Source organism: Sardina pilchardus, chromosome 13, assembly GCF_963854185.1.
Source record: "Sardina pilchardus chromosome 13, fSarPil1.1, whole genome shotgun sequence".
Classification (NCBI taxonomy): domain Eukaryota; kingdom Metazoa; phylum Chordata; class Actinopteri; order Clupeiformes; family Clupeidae; genus Sardina; species Sardina pilchardus.
Genome location: NC_085006.1, coordinates 13,086,097 through 13,104,764, shown reverse-complemented (window position 1 = coordinate 13,104,764; position 18,668 = coordinate 13,086,097). Strand labels below are relative to the sequence as shown.

Here is an 18,668-nt window from a genome sequence, read left to right as displayed (position 1 = left end):
ATGGTATTGGGGGAAACGCGGAGAAACGAGACGGTCAGTCCTCGTATTTTTCTTCGCGTTTCGTTATAAGAAATATATAGCCTAGGTAGCCTAATAGTTAGTCTTCTTCCGTATTGAACAGACGCCCTTTGTTCCGTATTTTAAGGAACTACTCAATGCACACACAATACAATGAAAAACACACAAAGAAATCGCTAAACATATAGCCTACAACCAAATGACACTTTAATGCAGCGTTTCTCAAACTATGGGCCGCGAAACGTGGAGACTGCTGCTGGTCCGCGAGACATGGAGTGAAATTAGGTCCGGTGATCTGATAATTTGCTGCGCAATTGACCAAGCAACCGCGGACCGACAGAAAAAGAAAGCAAACGTTGCTGCTATCGGGAGGAAATGCTTGCTAATTTGATGTGTTTAAACATAGAGCCATACAATTAGGTGTGTCTGTTATTATGATAATTTTCGAGCATAACTGCTTGTCCATAGCTCAGTGACAGGTGTTAATAGCCTTGCCATAAGCACTGCTGTGGAATGCAGGTGCTTCTTTTATTATGCGGTTAGAGCATAAGCGCTTACTCATATAGACTATAACTCAGGGACAGGTGCAAAACCACCAACTGGGATGGATCGAAGGGCAAGCAAGCACTGCCACACAACGTGAAGGCCTTTGTGTTGTCAACACTTAACAGAAAGTTTCCTTCGATGGGGAGAAGTGGCCGCAAGGACTGCATCGATAAGATCAACGAATACAGTAATGTTTTACAACCCAGCTGGTATCCGCTGTTCATTCCGACATATCCCCACTCGGCGGTAGGCCTAGGCCTATTTAACTTTTTTTTTTTTAAACAACGTGCCATTGCGACATGAGGTCATTAATAGGCTATTAATGTCATAACTATTAGGCTATCATTAGGCTTACTATGCATGGCTGTAAGCAGCTATGAGGCCACTGAGATCTGGACCTCATCGGTTTTGTGAAAGCCGATTGGAAATACATAAGTTTAGAGCGAACGTTTCAACTATGTTTGCCATGGTAGACAAAAACACTCAAATAAAACAATAGCCTAAAAAATAACTGCATGCGTAATGGACACGGCTCTATATCCTAAATAATTTTCGAGGTTCGCCATTTGGTAATATGACCTATCCTTACTGACAATAATTTAGATTGAGCACAACTAAAGTTGCACGAAGGCAAAATACAGTCCTAAAAACCTATTCTATATAGCCTGGCCAATATTGTAGATGTGCAAAAGCAGCATTTGTGTGCGTGCTTGCCGGTGAGGTGTAGCCTACAAAAATGAGCATAACATCTGATTATTAAAGTATGGCTATAGGATATAGGCTAGAGAAGAGTTGGTTTAAAATTCAAGTGTAGTAAAAAAGTTTGTGCACATCCCCGGTCAAGGTGCAGAACAAGAGTAGGCTAAATCATACAAAAATGGAAAAAGGTTCGCACACTTGAAATCCTTCTTTTTTGATTTGATTTTATTTTCGTGTGGTCTTCTTCAGATTAAAATTCAAGTACGTGCGCTATTTAACCCCTCGAGACCGACTGCAGTCTGCTGACACAGCCAGACGACTCTCCCAACCCATTCATTCGTTTTGGCCGATATAACCCATTCATTCGTTTTGTGCGTATATAGATTCCTGCATGCTGCATTACCGTAACCCTTAGCCTACCTTGTGGATGATTTTTTTTCTAACAAACGCAAAAGCTGAGATTGTTGGAAGGACTAGGCTACTCAACAAACTTGTTTTTCGTTTCTGGGAGATCTCGTTATCGTTTTGGATTGTCGGATTTTTATACTTATTGTTTGGACTTATGGACAATGAACTTTGAGGGGTGGTTGTTAGTGCTTTACAAAGCTTTGTGTTAATAAGTGTCGGTCCTCCTATCCTTCAGCTCACTGCGCGATGCAGTTGCGCATAGTGGCCACGAAGTCATTAACTGTTTACGACACAATACATGATATTTGTGTTTTTCGTTTCTTAGATTTAATGCATGTTTCACATGTAAACAGGCCTTCAGTCCGTTAACTTAAGGCCTTCTTTTGCATGGGGTTGCTCGCATCCGCCCGTAACCTAGACTATTATGTGCGTGGCTGCATAGCCTACTCTTGATTATAATAAGAGGCAAATTGTTACAGGACAACTTAAACTGACTTCCCCAATGCTTCCCCGCAGCACATTACATTTCAATATAGGCTAATATAGGATGAACAAAGTCTATGCTATATTAAATCCAGTAGCCTAATAATTCTATGTGCCACGTCCGATTTCGCAAGTGATGTAGTAGGCTACGTTTAAACATCGACAAACGTCTGTGAGACTACCCATTTCATGAAGAGCAATTGTCTTGTGCGATCATTCCCCCTCCCCCACACTTGTCTAACCAGTTCACTAGACATTATAGCCTAGGCATTGAGGACGATTGCCTCCCTCCCCCCTCTCTCTCGACAGACACCCGACAGGGCTCGGGATCATGACATCAAAACTTCGCGGGCACAGCCACATTGGCAGCTTCACTCCTTAGTTTACTATGGATTACTATGGATTTACTCCCGCCTTTTAGTGTGTTCCTGTTACTTAGTTTTTGCCTTCTTGGTAGTATGTTGCTGTGTAGTGGGGTGTAACAGTGCAACCCACGATCGCAAGAGGAAAAGAATAAATCGCTACTATATTTCTGCTTCTTGTCTTGTGCATCTGAATGAATGGATATTACGTTCAGTGCGCTACCAAATGGCGGCGACATTCCTAGAATGCAAGGCGTGTGCCCGAGCCCTATTATGTAAATGTAAAAATGTGTGTGTGTGTGTGTGTGTGTGTGTGTGTGTGTGTGTGTGTGTGTGTGTGTGTGTGTGTGTGCGTGCGCTGAACCACGAATTCACATATTAACTTTTCTTTTCAGCAGACATCGCAATCATAAAAAAATCGCAAAACGTTTTAATAAAATAATGCCCCTTGTCTTAATGGGTTCCGGAGGTGCGTAGAGTAAGTTTTGAACCCCGGTCGCTGACGTATGATTAAGATGCTTCAACCAGTTACGCCACAGTTCAAGTGTCAATCTCTTCGCACTTAGCCAAGAAATATAAAGGATTCAGTCAGTCATGTTCATTTACTCGCGGCATGCACTTGAAACGCCGATCAAAAGTTCTGACATGTTAAACTGACGTTAGTCATTAGGCTAATTCACCACATGATAAAATGCTGTTATATTGACGCACAGTAGCCCACGGTAGTCTATGTCTATCTCTGAATCAACATGAACATGCATAACGAGATCCATATATTCTAAGTTGCTAGAAACTTCTTTTGCGGAGCTAGGCCTACTAGTCGATGGTTACAATGAATCACCCTCACTGCCCTATCGCATATCTGACCATCCATTGTTACAATGTTACAAAATGCGTGATCTTCTCCATGCATGTAGCCTATTATAAGTAAAGTGACATGATAGGCATGTAGGCATATTAAAGATATGTCTGTAAAATACAGTTTATTTTCAGTTGTCAAAAGTGGTGGGGACAAAATCTGTGATAAAGTGCTGGGTAAGCTACCCAGCGTCGCCGGTTAAAATGAACATGCCTCCGTTTTAAAATAACCTATAGGCCTACACATTTCTAAGTATTCCTAGCATAAATGTAGTCTAAATGTCCATCTTGTCCATCTCTTTCGTCTTCGCCTTGACAATAATAGCCTATTCACGGAAATGCGGTCTTGTAACCGTAATGAATTAATGAATTAATCTAAGGTTGCCTATATCGAGTCTTTCAGGTTGAATTGAAGGCTTCTAAAACCATTTTCATTAATTTCAACAATGGTTTATTGAAACGTCGTTTGATTATAATTTCGCCAGTCATCACCTTCATTTTAATGATTAAATGAGACGGATTAAATGAGACGGATATGCGGAGCATTTCTCTCCCTCTCCATTGACCAAAACGTTGCTCTGGCATCTCTGCTGGACTGACTGAGTTATAGGCTACGTCGAGTGAGAGAGCCAGCTGTGAGGTACGCTGTAAAACATTCGAAAACTCTGAAACTGCAATCTGACATGCCGAGCGTGATGTCTCTTTTCTCCGCTTGTCACCAGCGCGGTGTCTTCGGGTTTTTCCGTGTTTTCCGGTATGAGCCGAACCTTCATTTTAATAAGGCGGTCTTATGTTGCCCCCTTGCGGTTGCAGTTTTAATTAAAGTCCCGATGCTTCGGGAGTCCCGATGTGCGGGAAAGAAAGGAGCATTCTCAACCCGTACCATCTGTAGCCTACAAACAGATAATGCAGACATACAGCATGCGGCTTTCCATTTGCCCCCCCCCCCCCCCCCCTTTAAAAAAACAGTGCCTTCGACTGGCGGGTGCCCCTGCATGATGCAATCCTAATGGTAATCCGTGTTCGCGCGGTCGGTCTTCGTGTGAGCTCCGCCGAGCAGCAGCAGACGTGCGGTAAGTGAGTCTGGGATATAAATACCACTCCCCTGACAGATGTTATGGTTTCACGCTCGCCGTGAGTAATTGAGCTAACTAACAATAGTTTAGGGAGCCCCAGAGCAATTCAATAATCAGAGCCCAATTCATCAGGTCAAGGAACAAAAGGATAGCGAGCGCCCGCGTAAACAAACCCAAAGTCATTACCAATACTGGGCTGGCTTAGGATTCCGGTGGAACCTCACCTATAGCGTGAGCTTGGAGGTGGGTGACCTCTCAGACAGGGGAACATGGGGGAGCGGCTGGGGGCTGCAGGTTCCTCTGGAGCTTGTGTAATTACTCATTCATATCCATTTCTGGACGGGTGCGGTGGAGTGCAAGAGACGACGGGCCGGCAATTTATCTTCTTTCCCTCTCTCTCTCTCTCTCTCTCTCTCTCTTCTCTTGCCCTCACCCCCCCACCCCCCCCACACACACACACACCCCAAGTGCCTCCTCCCGTACAGATCATTAGTTTCACTTTTCATTAGAGGAGATCAATAGGGTGGATCAGTCGCTCGTGGCGAGGATACCGAGCTACACAGACTTCTTTTTTTTACCCCTCCTCCTCCTCGCCCCTCGTTCTTTTTTTACCCTCCGCGACCCCCCGTAAACCCTCTTCCGTTGGCTTCTCCCAACACCTACGCCTCCACACTCCCATGACCACCATCACGAGAGACGGGGGCGAGATAAGGGTTGGGTGGGTGGACAGGAGGGGGGGGGGGGGGGTTGTTGCGTGTACGATAGTGTGCGGGTGTGTGTGTGTGTGTGTGTGTGTGTGTGTGTGCGTGGGTGGGAGCTTGCTCGGTGGATGGTGCCGATAAAGTCTCCAGGTGAGAGATTACAGATATCCACAATGGCTGCCCAATAACGCAGAAACAGCAACGTTGAATAATAAGCCAATAAAGTTTAATTAGGATTCACTGACCTGGCCGGGCTAATAATGAAGAGGGGAGGGCTGCAGCAGGAAATTAAAACTGAGGACTTATGGGATCGCCCGAGTTGGTCAGTGATAAATCTTCTCTCTCCCCATACACTATGACTGGCTGATAATGACTTAAGAATGACCGAATGATTATTTCTAGCATTGCAATTTCTTTCTTTTTCCCCCCCCAACATAGCCTCCTGTATTAGCAATGCAATTTAGGACAATGTGTCATTATTCCAGCGCTATAGCCTGCAAGAGAATTCTCCTTCTATAATTGTGCCATAAAAGTATGAAATGTTTCCAAAGCTTACTAAACTAATCTATATGAGTGATGTTTAATAATGCTATTATGCATAATTACACCGTATTAGGGTGTATAAAACTATTATACGTGAGTTGAGAATAACACTAGAGATATACCGCACAATATGAATTATGTTCAGATAAGGGTGTAGTGGTCGGTATGGAGGGGGCAGGTGCGTGGGTGATCTGAATAAGAACCCGACGGAGAGACTGACCCAGAACGGTGAGGCGGGCTGGACGAGATCTCATGGCCGCCTGGATGGCCTGACACTCGAACACGGCGTCGTCCATCAGCTCCACGCGCTGGATGCGGAGGTGGTGCTCGCCAGAGCTGTGGTCCCCCACCACCGTGTAGCGAGGGTAGCCTGCAACACACAACAGTTCCTCTGGTTAAAGCACTTGTGCTGCTCTTCTAACAAGAGATTCATGAGGCATGCATGCAGATGGGAGAAATTACGACCCCCCCGCCCCCCCCCAGATATCCATTCAACTGCTAAGCAGAGCTCATGAAGTACTTGTCAAAAGATAGCAACGCCATGCTTGAAACGGCATTTCTCACCAGACACCTCATACATAAAAAACAATTACTCACTGTTGAATTGAATGGACACGATTCAATGCAATTATAATGTTAGCAATCCAAATACTATTTAGGCATGCATTATGCAGACAAACCACATGTCCCATGGCCATATACAGTCATATTCATGGTCCAGTTTTGTAGGCAAGCACAATATTAGTAAAACAAGCTTTGTTATGATATATTGAATTTATATGGCTAATATGTTACATTTTGTTCATATTATTAAATGTTGTCCTATGTGATTGGATTTAATCTCTGAAAGATGTACTATTTGAGTGTCGTTTCCTATTCAAAGTTTGTTCTGACATTAAACACAAACGCATAACAGATATTTATTGTTTGATAGTGGCTGGTGAGGCCATTTTTATTAACCATGATCATTTTCCATTATGTTGAGTAGACATAATTAAGAGCATTAGGCTGCTTATACTAACAATCCACTTTGCCTTGCACCATGTGGACTATTGTAGATAAAAGTGTTTGAGGCAATGCAGAGGTTTCATCGCAGACAGACAGAAACTTTGAGCTGTGATGCATTATGGCTGTGGTGGATGACACAGCATTAAAAACGAGAACTGGCTTATGCTCCAGTAGAGGCAAACATGTCTGATTTATGGATTACTAATCCAGACAGAGGGAGGTGTTTCTGGAGGACCTGTCTGTGTCACAGCAGGATGGTTAGCTTTGACACTCTTTAGATAAATATTAGTAGGAATTTGCATTGAGAGCGAGCACAAGAACTCACTTCCCCCGTCGTGAGAAGTAGACAGCGGAGGACATCCTTGATTGTGACGCTTCGTGGTTCATTTCACAACCTCTCGACACAAGTGACTTCAATGGCCCTCACAAGGCTCTGTTCTCACTAATTATCAAGGAGTGAGTTGAAATAACATTGTGTTTTTTTAGGGAACTCAGTAGGTTCTCTCTCAGTCAGAGAGAGACACTTTGCTATTTTCTGTCTTTTGGAAGCGTGAAACTGTCTAATGCAACACTTCCTTCTTTTGGAACCATTCCAACACAGCCACAGACATGAAATTACGGTTAATGTAATCTAATACAGAGATTTATGAAAGTGCATTTACACTTCAGACATGACCCCACACTTAATATGTTGACGGACTCTGGTTTTGGACATTGGCCATCAAGTGCCTGGGGGGACGGTATCGATTTTGGTAGATCCATCAATGTGAGTCATGTCCACTCCAGAGAATTCTTTGTGACATAACTGTGACACATTGAAAGGCGGTACCACCTCCTCTGGCTTTTTCCATCAGCACTTCTTTGGCTGTAGGTAATCCTTCACATGTCTATTTAGGAAGACCGCAACTTCCAGAGAGGACAAGGTTGTATATTTCTCGCCACTCACACAAAGGTTGTTCCTGTTTATTAAAAACTGGACACTATTCTCAGAATAAAGTACTAATACAAAAAGTAATTACAATATTTGCACCATATCACCATGAGTGCTTTTTGCTGTTAGTGCAAACCCTAGCTAGATATCCACAGTGTTGTCATCCTCGTATTCCACAACGATGCTTGAGAGATAAATGCATATTGCAGTGAAAAAAAAAAGTGCACAAAAAGACCAAATGGTGTATAATGGGTTTTAAGTCCTCCAGTTCAGCTATTGAAGCCACGGTGTTACAAAACCCCAATTATTATCCCTTGCTCCATTGGATCCCATTCACTTTTAATAGACCATGGAGTAGCTCTTGTTTCCGTACTCAGAGAAAGAGTTACTGCTGATTACGGTACTTTTCATTTCAGCTTCCCACATATGGCTTTTAATCTCTCTACCGGAGGCCACAGGGGCTTCACCAAATAAACAAAAGGGAGAAATTTACAGTCCACACGATTGTGTTATTGAAAAGTCGGGAGAAAGTATTGTCGATGCGGTGCGGTGCATTGTTGTGTGGTGCGTCCAGTGTTGTTCCAGCAAATAAGTCACGAAGACCCAGAAATTACTTAAAACTGAAGGCTGGTCAAAATGGAGCGCTCACTAAATAACTTTAATGAACATTGACCCAAGCATTCAATAGTGTGGTTTATTTCCACGCCAAGGAATCAATGGGATTGTTGAACCATCTACTGTATTAACATTCACCATCAGGCCCTAAATCTGAAAGAATTACTTTCCAATAGATCCAAGATGAATATAGCAAATACTATTTTAGAAGATAATAAACCATTATTCCTATAATGGGATTTATCGATGTTGCTATTTTTTCACAATATCACCACAAAATAAAAATGAGTTTGTTTGCATAATAATCTCTTGAATAACACTGATTCTCTCGAGTGAAACGTTATGGCATTTTCACACTGAGGGCCAGTGAAGAATATTTAAACCTTGAACCAAGGTCAAACACAGGTATTCCTTCTTGAGCGTGGTTTGATAACTTCCCTTTTCCCGTCATGCACGGCTTGAACCTCTCTAAGTGCCCTGTCTGGTTGACCTACTGATCACGCCTTTTTATCCATGCATGACAAGCAGATACTGTACATAACCCTGGAATAACACCTCCCACATGATCTCTGGGGCCCCAACATTAAGTGCACCTCGCAGAGATGCTAGTGTTTAAACATTTATTCCTGCACATATCTTCGATCAATTGCGGGGCTGAAGCAACACATTATTTTTAATAATTTAATTTACTATGACTAGCTGGCAGAGAGAAATGGGCCCGGAGCCATAACGGTCAATGCAAATACATTTTTACCGTTTCACAGCAAACCCCCTTTTTCAAGACAAATTACACTTTGTGTATTCATGACTTCTCGACACACAGAGAGGATTTGCAGACTTTACAGTGACAAATGGGTTTTAGAATATGCAGAAAGCTAAAATTGCACACATATGCGCGCACACACACTCACACACAATGAACGATGCGCACATCTGCTTTCAAGAAAAGAAATTAAATAATGTTCCCATTGATCTCAATGAAATTCACAGACATCCCATGTCACCAAAAGCAAACAATGTAAAATAGTCCCATTAAGAGTAATGAATCCATCACGGGGAGCAATGGATTAGTCTCTGTGGTGGATCAATGCCAAGGGAAATGGCCATGAACAGAGACAGGGGACAGCGATTTACTGCACGGCGGTGCATCATGACACTCCCCGGGGAGGCTGCATGTTGGTGGCAGGAGATATTTGCTTGGCGTAATGTGGACTGCGGTTGGTGAAAACAACGTTGCATTCACCGCTGAAGCTCTATAATATTCCCATAGGGGTTTTTTTTGTCATTTCTGAGCACCCCCCGATTTTGACATCCTTGTTTTTTTTTTTTTTAGCCCCCCGTAAAAGTTCAGTCTTGTCGGCGGCGTCTTTCTCGTTTGGCTCTCATTTATATGTGTTGACAGTTTACCCTCCCAAAGCGGCATCCAGGAGGCCTCCTCACCAAGCTTTGCCTCAATTTGCAGACTCTCTCTCTTTCTCTCTCTCTCTCTCTCTCTCTCTCTCTCTCTGTCTTGCTCTTTCTCTGGCTGTGGTGCGGCGCACACAATGCATATTCATGGCGTTCATTTGTGTGTTTGGCGCAGTCTTGAGTCGCTCTTTAATTAGAACAAAGGACAATGGAGGGAGATTGTGAGGGACTGATAGGAATCAGAGGTCCTTTGTCTGGTGATTTATTAAAATGAATAGGGGAAGATTTTTCCCATTTTAATCACTGTACCTCCTGAATTGAAACAAGCCGGGGGGGGCTGGGCGTCCCATTGGTTGTGTGATGGCTGGCACTCAGAATGCCCATGGAGTTTTCGCATTGAAACGTGTGTGCGGAAGTCTTTTATGTATACAGCTGCCATGTTCGTTTACTATAAATGTGTTGGCCCATTATGGGACGCGTGTTTTCATGACTTGTTGATGCAGGCGGTGGCGATAAAGAGAGCAGCTGTGTGTCATTTCACAGAAGTGTCATTCATGTTGACACAGTGGCTCTCAGACCTGGCCCTGGTGTTGAGTGGACAGACCGCTTTTTGTACTGACCAACAGCTTGCTTCGCACCCTTGCTCTGTATCAAAAGCCAAGGTGCTGGCCTTTTCAGAACTGCAGCAGGCTTTGGGTTGACTGCCCACTCGATGCTTGTTGTTGTTGTTGTGGTTGTTGTTGTTGTTGTCGTCATTGTTGTTGTTTTGTTGTAGTTGTTGATCCGCCCAGAGGCTTGAGCTTACTTTGGCTTGGTCTGAACAGGAGCAGGTCAGCCCGTGGCTACCAAACTGCTTGGCATACGGCGTCAAGCGTTCAGCTCTCACTTTCACCTTGTTATCAAAAGACCCTCGACGTCTTTACCCGCAATCGCAAAAAATACCCGCTCATTTCCTTTCAATTCAGCCACTTTCCGCGCTTTCCACCCCTTTTTGTTTACAGTCGCACCGAATCTCCCAGGAGCCCGATAAGGCCAGGGCCGGGGGAACGGATTGGATTTACTGGGACACGCGCTGGGCCCGTGGAGAATTAATTAAAGGGTGATATCGGCGACAAAACGGCTCACAAGAACCGGGCGCTGAAGGTCAGGGGCGAGTAGACCCGCACGTCTCTCCGTCGGAATACATATTTAATCTGTGGGATGGTGGCACACAAGAGAGAAGGGACAGAGAGAGAGAAATGGGGAGAGAGAGAGAGAGAGAGAGAGAGAGAGAGAGAGAGAGAGAGAGAGAGAGAGAGAGAGAGAGAGAGAGAGAGAGAGATGGAGAAAGAAAAACCTGATTTTTTAAAAGAGTTCTGGTGGGTTTAAAGAGGTCGGCGCTGTGCCTTGCATGGAGAGCACTCTCAGCGACAATGCTGAGACGCCAGCTGATGGTTGGGGGATTAAAGTAATTGCAGAAGCCTCATTCGCGTCTTTTGGAGAGACACTGATGAATCTCCAAACCAGATCTTCAGAGGATTTCCTTAATCACATCGTAGGGCTTTGTGTCGCGTGTATCGCCGACCTCAGACAATGTCTCGTCTCAACAGGTTGTCAAGCATTCATTTTTGGCTGCCTGCTTTGTCGATATTGTTCCGGAACGGCATGAATATGGATGAGATGCTTTCGAGGGGGAGGACTTAGGCGAAGGACGGGGGGAATGTAAGCCATCGAGATGACAATGCAATAAGTGTTACTTCAAATTAAACTATTAAGCTAATTACGCGAAGCGCACATTTAAATTAGCACTAGCCTCTTAAGAACCCATTTCGGAACCACAAGAGCCTGAAATACAGCCCTCCACCATACTCCTGTGTACATTTTCAGCCTTGTTTTCATTTGGTGCACGGCCCGTGTTCATGGGCAACAATTTACTCAGATCTGTTATGCTGTGGCAGTGTCAAAGCTCATTATCCAAATCCTCCTTTAACAGCTATCTCAGGGCAAGATATGCTGGTTAAAGTGAATTGAGTAGTCCTTGGGGATATGCTGAAATGTCTTTCATTTGTCATCAAATTTAAACTGGAGCTGTTCCATGGTACTTTCGGTCAACTTTTGGCTTGTCAACAAGGTACAGAACTGTCAAATGCATCCGTGCCAAGAATAAAATCAAGCTTTTTGAAATAACTTCAAAACATGTCAGTGTCAGTCAGTCAGTCGTATCATTTTAGAACATTTGAGTAGGCAGCTAAATAATATAAAAATTATATTTTAAGAGCTATGGAACATATTCCCCAAAGTGTGACACTGACACATAACACAAACTTTAATACCTAATACCTTTTTAAATATAAACTAGATATAAAGAGAATGTCGATAAACTCTCATACCTGAAAGGTCTCTTCCGACACCCAGGGCCAAGCCATCCTTGATCCAGAGCACGACACCATGGTACCCAGGGATGGAGCACGGCAGGGTGACGGGCTGTCCGGCCACCACCACCAGATCCTGGGGCTCCTGGGCGAACCTGGCTGCTACCCCTGAAAAAGGACAAGGAACAAGGTGACATATTAGACCAGTCGGACACTTACAATGGCTTGTTTCTTTTTTTTTTCTCGACAGACAGCTCCCAAACACCTCCACATCCAGCCTTGGAAGAGCCATTAGCACCTCCTGTGCCTTTTGTGGCACCTTGTAAGACTTGACACACGTGTAACAAACACCTTAATGTCCGCCGGTGGAAGAGGTGGGGTGGAGGTTGGGTGGGGGTTGGTAGGCTAGGGAAACCAGGCACGGAGCCGGGGAGGAGATGACAGCTCTCTGGCCTGCCTGACAACGCCATGTCCCTGCCACATGCGCTACATTAACATCACATCCAGGCACCGTGTGCTGGAGCCAACCCATTTACCCATAATGCACTGAGGCATGAGGAGGTAAGAGGGGAGATGAGAGTAAATAGTGGAAATAGTAGGAGCAGTAATAATGTGTGGGACTGTCTGTGTGTGTGTGTAGGGGAGTGGGGGGGATTGTGTGTGTGTGCGAGTGTGTGTATATGTGTCTGTGTAGGTGAGTGTGGGGGGGGTTGTGTGTGTGTGTGTGTGTGTGTGTGTGCGTGCATGTAAGTGCATCTAGGTGGTGTGTGTACGTGAGTGTGTGTGGGGGGTAAAGCTCAGTGGGGGGCCTCTTTTGTGCGAGGTGGCTCTGACATGTCGAGCCTCGCTGCCCCGCTCCGGAGCCTTTACCTCTGTGTCAAACGTAAACAGGCCCCCTTCTCCAGCCACAAAGGGCCTGCCAGGATAATTGGGATGGCTTGTGAAACCAGACACAGAGGAAGAGGAGAGGGGAGGAGAGGAGAGAACACAGAAACCTTTCAGGGACTTGCCTGACATCATGGCCAGGACAACATTGGAAGGGAAGACATTCGGTGTGTCTCTGTGTGTGTAGGTTTTGGGGAGAATAGTCGTCTCCTGGAGAGCAGTGTGCACAAGCTCTGATGCCAAATAAACAACTAATGTGTCTAAATACAGAGAAACAAGAACTGAGGATAAACATGCGATACATGCATTTGTTTTTCTGCGTATTAAACTGGACCTTACTTTGATCTGGCATCTTTTTATTCTTAGCATTTCAGATGTTGCTGTCTGCCTGCCTACACAAAAGGTTTACATTGGCAGATGAAAAAAAATGAAGATGAAAGCTTTATATCCTTCAGCCTGCTCGGGAATCCAAACTGTGAATGCACAGTTACGGCGGCTAACACAGCGCAATTTGCACTCAATTGATGTGTCATCTGGAGGTATATGGCTATGTGTGTGCAGTTGAAGGCAAAGACAGAGTTGCCAATAATAGAGTGCAAATGAGAGTCAAAATGAATGATGGTTCTGCCTGCATTGCTCGACCAGACACTTAAGCTTAGGTGTTGTTTTCTCTACAACACCTGTGCCTATTTTTTCCCCTCTTAGCTTTCTTACCTTCACAAAGGCGAGGATTTTTAACTTCAATTATAAAGTGGAACAAACAGACCAGGGGAAAGTTGCATGCTGAAAACTGTAGCAGATGACAGGGGCGACTAACAGTCTGGCTTTAATTCATAACCAACACAGTGGGACATTAGTAAACAGATCAGTCATGGTGGTGTTTTTTTTTTTTTTTCTCACCCTGTTTCCTGTAAAAAATGGGTGATATATGGCTTGTTAAGCGGTAAACACGAGTACAGCGATTGATTTATACAAATTTTCCTTGGCAGAAATCCACATCTGCTGCCCATTGCACCGTTATTAAATCAACATCCGAAAAAAAAATGTGCCACAAGTCCTCGGGCATATTTTCAGCCCTTCATCTTCAGAGGCCGCCAGGCTGTCCTGCAGCAAATTTTCCTTTACGTGTGTGTCTGCATGTGTGCGCTGTGCCCATATGTGTGTGTGTGTGTGTGTGTGTGTGTGTGTGTGTGTGTGTGTGTGTGTGTGGTCTTGTTGTTGGGATGAAATCTCAGTATATCAGCTAGCTACCCCGTTCTGTTCAGCAGGCCTTTGGTTGAGGTGTTTATCATGGTTGTGCTCATAGTACCAACCAGCTGTACTCGCCTTGTTCTCCTTCCTCTCTCTTTCTCTCTCTCCTATTGACTCACACGCACACCTACTGTACACACACTCTCTCACACACACACACAAACACACACACACACACACACACGTGAAGAGACAGCGTGTGGACGTTTCTCCTGGCACGTGTCAGAACAGCAGCGGTGTGCAGGAACAGTGGGCCGAGAGAGAATTCTCCGTTTCCTTCTTCTCCCTGCTCCTTCTCCAGCACACAGAGCTGCTATTATCACCCTCTCCAGCCTGGCCTGTAATTGATTTCATGTCGGAGACTTCTCCACGTTGGCAGCAGTAATGCCCGCCCCCCACCCCCCTTCCCCCTCTTTCTTCCCCCTCATACCTGCCGCTTAAAACCCTATTCCCTACCTTGTCAGACCCCTCCTGTCACGGTAACAAATTAGGCAGATTACGATGATTTTCTTCCGAGGTTGCTACGACTTCCTCTTCCCAAGTGTCTGATCTTCAGCTCAATGGTCATTATGACTGTGCTGCATTGGATGATTATTTTGATTATAGCTAGCTGCTCACTGGAATAATGCACACACTATGTGTGAATATGAGCATACTAAATAAACAAGACAAAACTGCTTTGTGCAAACCGGCGCTCACTATACATTACAATTGGAGAAATTCGATGGTTTACTCATGCAGTCGTTTCCAAAACAGACACGGTTATTTTTCAAGTGTGACAAAAGAGCTCTCGTATTCCAAGAGCAGGACAGAACGAGCTTGAATGCTTGAAGTGGTTCATTTCGGTCACTTTTCACGTTTCCGGTACAGCAATCTACCCTCCACATAACTCGGCGTTGGCCGGTGCGGTGGACGCTCCATATGCCCTCTGTGCTAGCGGAGACCAAAGAGGCCAGAGGGGGTTTGGCAGCGATGGCTGAGTGGACCCAAGGCCCCCTTTCAGCCAGACAAACAGATTGCCAGCACCACCTGGCATGGCCACTTGACCAACTAAACGAGGGCCAGGTTTATTCTCATGAAAGACTTATAGCGGCAGGGCACATATGTAGGTCACTAGTGGGGAGAAGGAGAGAGAAAGGGACGGGTCGAGAGCAGGGGGGTGGGGAGGGGTGAGAGAGAGAGAGAGAGAGAGAGAGAGAGAGAGAGAGAGAGAGAGAGAAGGAGGAGAGCTGAGGGGGGGGGGGGGGGTCTGGGTCCCTCTGCAGTGTGGGATGAACTTGCTTTGCCTTTCGAGTGCCACGCCACTTTGGTCGCATCTGCCAGCGTTCCGCTCGGCTGCGTGGCAGGCTGGCCCTGGCGGAGACCCCTGCTTTACCTCCTCCTCTTCCTCCCTGGGCCAGCTGCAGGAGCAGCCGAGCGTGCCGCTCACTCGAGTGAAGACAACAGATTCCTCCACACTCCCCTTCACAGAACACTGTGTGTGTGTGTGTGTGTGTGTGTGTGTGTGTGTGTGTGTGTGTGTGTGTGTGTGTGTGTGTGTGTGTGCGTGTGTCTGAGTGTGGGGAGGGGGGGGTTCGATAATATAAGATGATCAAGAATCCAGACATGAGACAAAGAGAATAAAACAAGATTCCCACCCCGGAGAGCTAATAAAAACGACTTTGAGAGAGCATCAGTCAAGAGAGGGATATGTCTGCTGCTGCTTAGGAGGGGGAGGAACACTAGAAATGGGTTACAATGGGCTCGTTTAAAGCGCCTTTTCATCTACCTTAGTGATTTGGTCACTGAGTATGCCAAGGTCAAGGGAAAGGAATTTAACACACACACACACACACACACATACATACACACACACACACACACACACACACACACACACACACATACACACACACACACACACACACACAAACACACACACACACACACAGACACATACACATACACATACACATACACACACACACACATACACAAGACACTTGAGCATCTACATATTCATTGTTGCCACATTTTTTCCATCAATGATATTTGCAGCCACTATGCAAGAAGCCAACGAAAACGTTCCCTGTCATTCTTCATCAAAGTGTTGATGCAGGTGATCACACAGTTCTCACTCAAGTTATCATTTACCTTACGCAGCCACCTCTACACCTGTGTAGTGTGTGTCCGTGATTGGAGAAAGGAAAAACATGTCTTTATTATATTTATAACGCACAAATTGAAAGTACTGGGCACGTCTTTGGTCTAATTGTGCTTTAATTTTCCGATATTGGTGCCCTGGATACTGTGTTGCGATGCAAGATAATGCAGCACGATAATGGCTGTTTACCACTAAGTGGGATTTGCTGAGTTGGCAGTCATTGAGCTTTGGGGGCTATCGCAGTGGGACACAGCATGGGATAATAGATCTAACAATGGCCATGTTCTGCAGATGTGTTGGAATATTGAACACAATAACGGCATGCCTGTGTCAGATTGCACACACGCCTCTGTGCAAATAAACTGGGATGAACATATTGTTTTTTCCACTTATCATCTTGTTGTCGGTAATCCCACTTGATACAAGCTGTCATGCCACATGGCATCGTCATGCAAAGATCAGAATGACAACCCTTCTTCGCTGTCTTTCTCAATTGTATTTCCATATTAGCTGCACGCTTTATGGTAATATCACAGAATGTCCACATTTTGCCTATTATTGGATAAATAAACAGGCTTTGTTTAAAAAGTCTCGCAAACGGAAAACTAATTTATATGTAAATATTCCTGGGAATATTAAATACCTCTCGACATTTTAAAGGGCAAGAGGAGTGGAGGTGGTGGTGGTGGTGGTGGTGGTGGTACTGGTGGTGCTGGAGGGGGCGGTGGTTGGCGGTTTGATCAGATTTGAGGCATTCAGAAAGGACAGCAGGTAATGACGGCATGTGTGTTGTTTACATTTCATTTGAACAATTTGTTTATCATTCAAGGTAACAGGAGAATTGATGGCTCCCATATAGCATTGCCATGGCCAATCTCCAAGCACTCTGCACATTTGCCTTGAAATCTTTATTTTACATGGCATTTGCAGTCAAGTACTGTCGTGCTAACAAAACACATTTGTGTGACTGCAATGCCCCAATCCCAGAGCTGATGGCCAATCACCAGCCGCTCCTCCAACACCCACTCACTCCCACAGCATTTCTCAGAGCCATCAGGGTGAGGACTGGAGGGAGAGTGCAGATTACCTGCAGATTACCTGCAGATTACCTGGAGTAATCTAGCATCTTTAGGGAAATGGAATTGGTGATTTTTCTATATTCCACCATATATGGGTGTGTTGTTTTGGAGCCAGTCCGCCTTTAATTCAAACTGTGGTCAAATGTGCCGGTGACTTCAGTTGTGTTGGACTATAGGAGTGATGGTTTTTAATCTGCCTGCACCATGTTTACCTAAAGCCACAGCTCAAACCCACTCCCTGCGGTGGACAGAAACGCAAGTGTGTGTTTGGAATGAGGAAACCGCGTCATTATTGTGTTGCTTTGCCCCCATTTCCAGCTTCCCTCTGAAACCTCAGAGAAAATTAGGAGCCTCATCCACTCCCTCTCTCCTTCTCTCTCTCTCTCTCTCTCTCTCTCTCTCTCTTTCTCTGTTAGCATGGCTTCCATCGTTCCACTGCTTTTACCCCAAAGATGAAAAGTCCCTGGCGGGAGACGAGTAGGCAAATGAGTGGCGCGCTGGTTGAAGCAGCCCTATTTACCTATGCCCAGGCACTGGGAGTTATTTGAGATCATAATAATACGCCCAGAAACTCCTGCAGTTCCTCTAATCCAAGCCAGCAGACCAAAGTAAACATGCAGCCGAGTAATATGGATTACTCTATCTAAGACCATCGCCACCTAATTGAATTCTGCCTACTGGGCCTGATCCGATGGTCGGATCAATCTCCACTCCCCATCTGCCTGCATGTGTGTGTGTGTGTGTGTGTGTGTGTTGGAGTGACTGTGTGTGTGTGTGTGTGTGTGTGTGTGTGTGAGTGTGTGTGTGTGTTGGAGTGACTGTGTGTGTGTGTGTGTGTGTGTGTGTGTGTGTGTCTGAAGTAAAATGTTTATCTGTTGCTGATCTTTTCCATGCATTACTAATTTGCTCTATCCTTCTTCTCAACACTGCCATCCTGCACACAGGCAGCGCTACGTCTGGGGGAAAGGTAAACCTAGCTGCAGGCCCATCGGATATGTTTTCTTCTTATTAATTTATGTGCTTTTCTCTTCATAACAAAGTGCTATGTCATCCGAGGATAGTGACACACCAGGAAATAACTGTAGCCTACTAAGTTGCATGCACGTACTGTACTTTACAGCTCCTCATTTAATGTTTGCTACGGTTAGTCTAATCCTCCAGTTTGCAGCCCCTGCCATGGATGTGTTTTTTTTTTTTTAAACAGAAGGACAATTGAATAGAAGCCTGCAAATAAATGCCTATCAATTTCACATTAACTATATTTGAATCTTGTGTGCATGTGATATCTGCCCTCAGTACATTGC

General features: G+C 45.0%; 1 protein-coding gene across 1 annotated transcript in view; it reads right to left on the bottom strand.

Annotated features, from left to right (window-relative positions):
* The window catches only part of kirrel3b (kirre like nephrin family adhesion molecule 3b), a 168,460-nt gene that overhangs the window by 53,978 nt on the left and 95,814 nt on the right, over positions 1 to 18,668 (bottom strand). Inside the window, exons 4-5 of the mRNA XM_062553152.1 lie at positions 12,025 to 12,174; positions 5,915 to 6,064 (exon numbers count right to left, since the gene is read on the bottom strand). Of these exons, the coding sequence (XP_062409136.1) occupies positions 5,915 to 6,064; positions 12,025 to 12,174 (300 nt within the window). The remainder of the gene's footprint in view (positions 1 to 5,914; positions 6,065 to 12,024; positions 12,175 to 18,668) is intronic.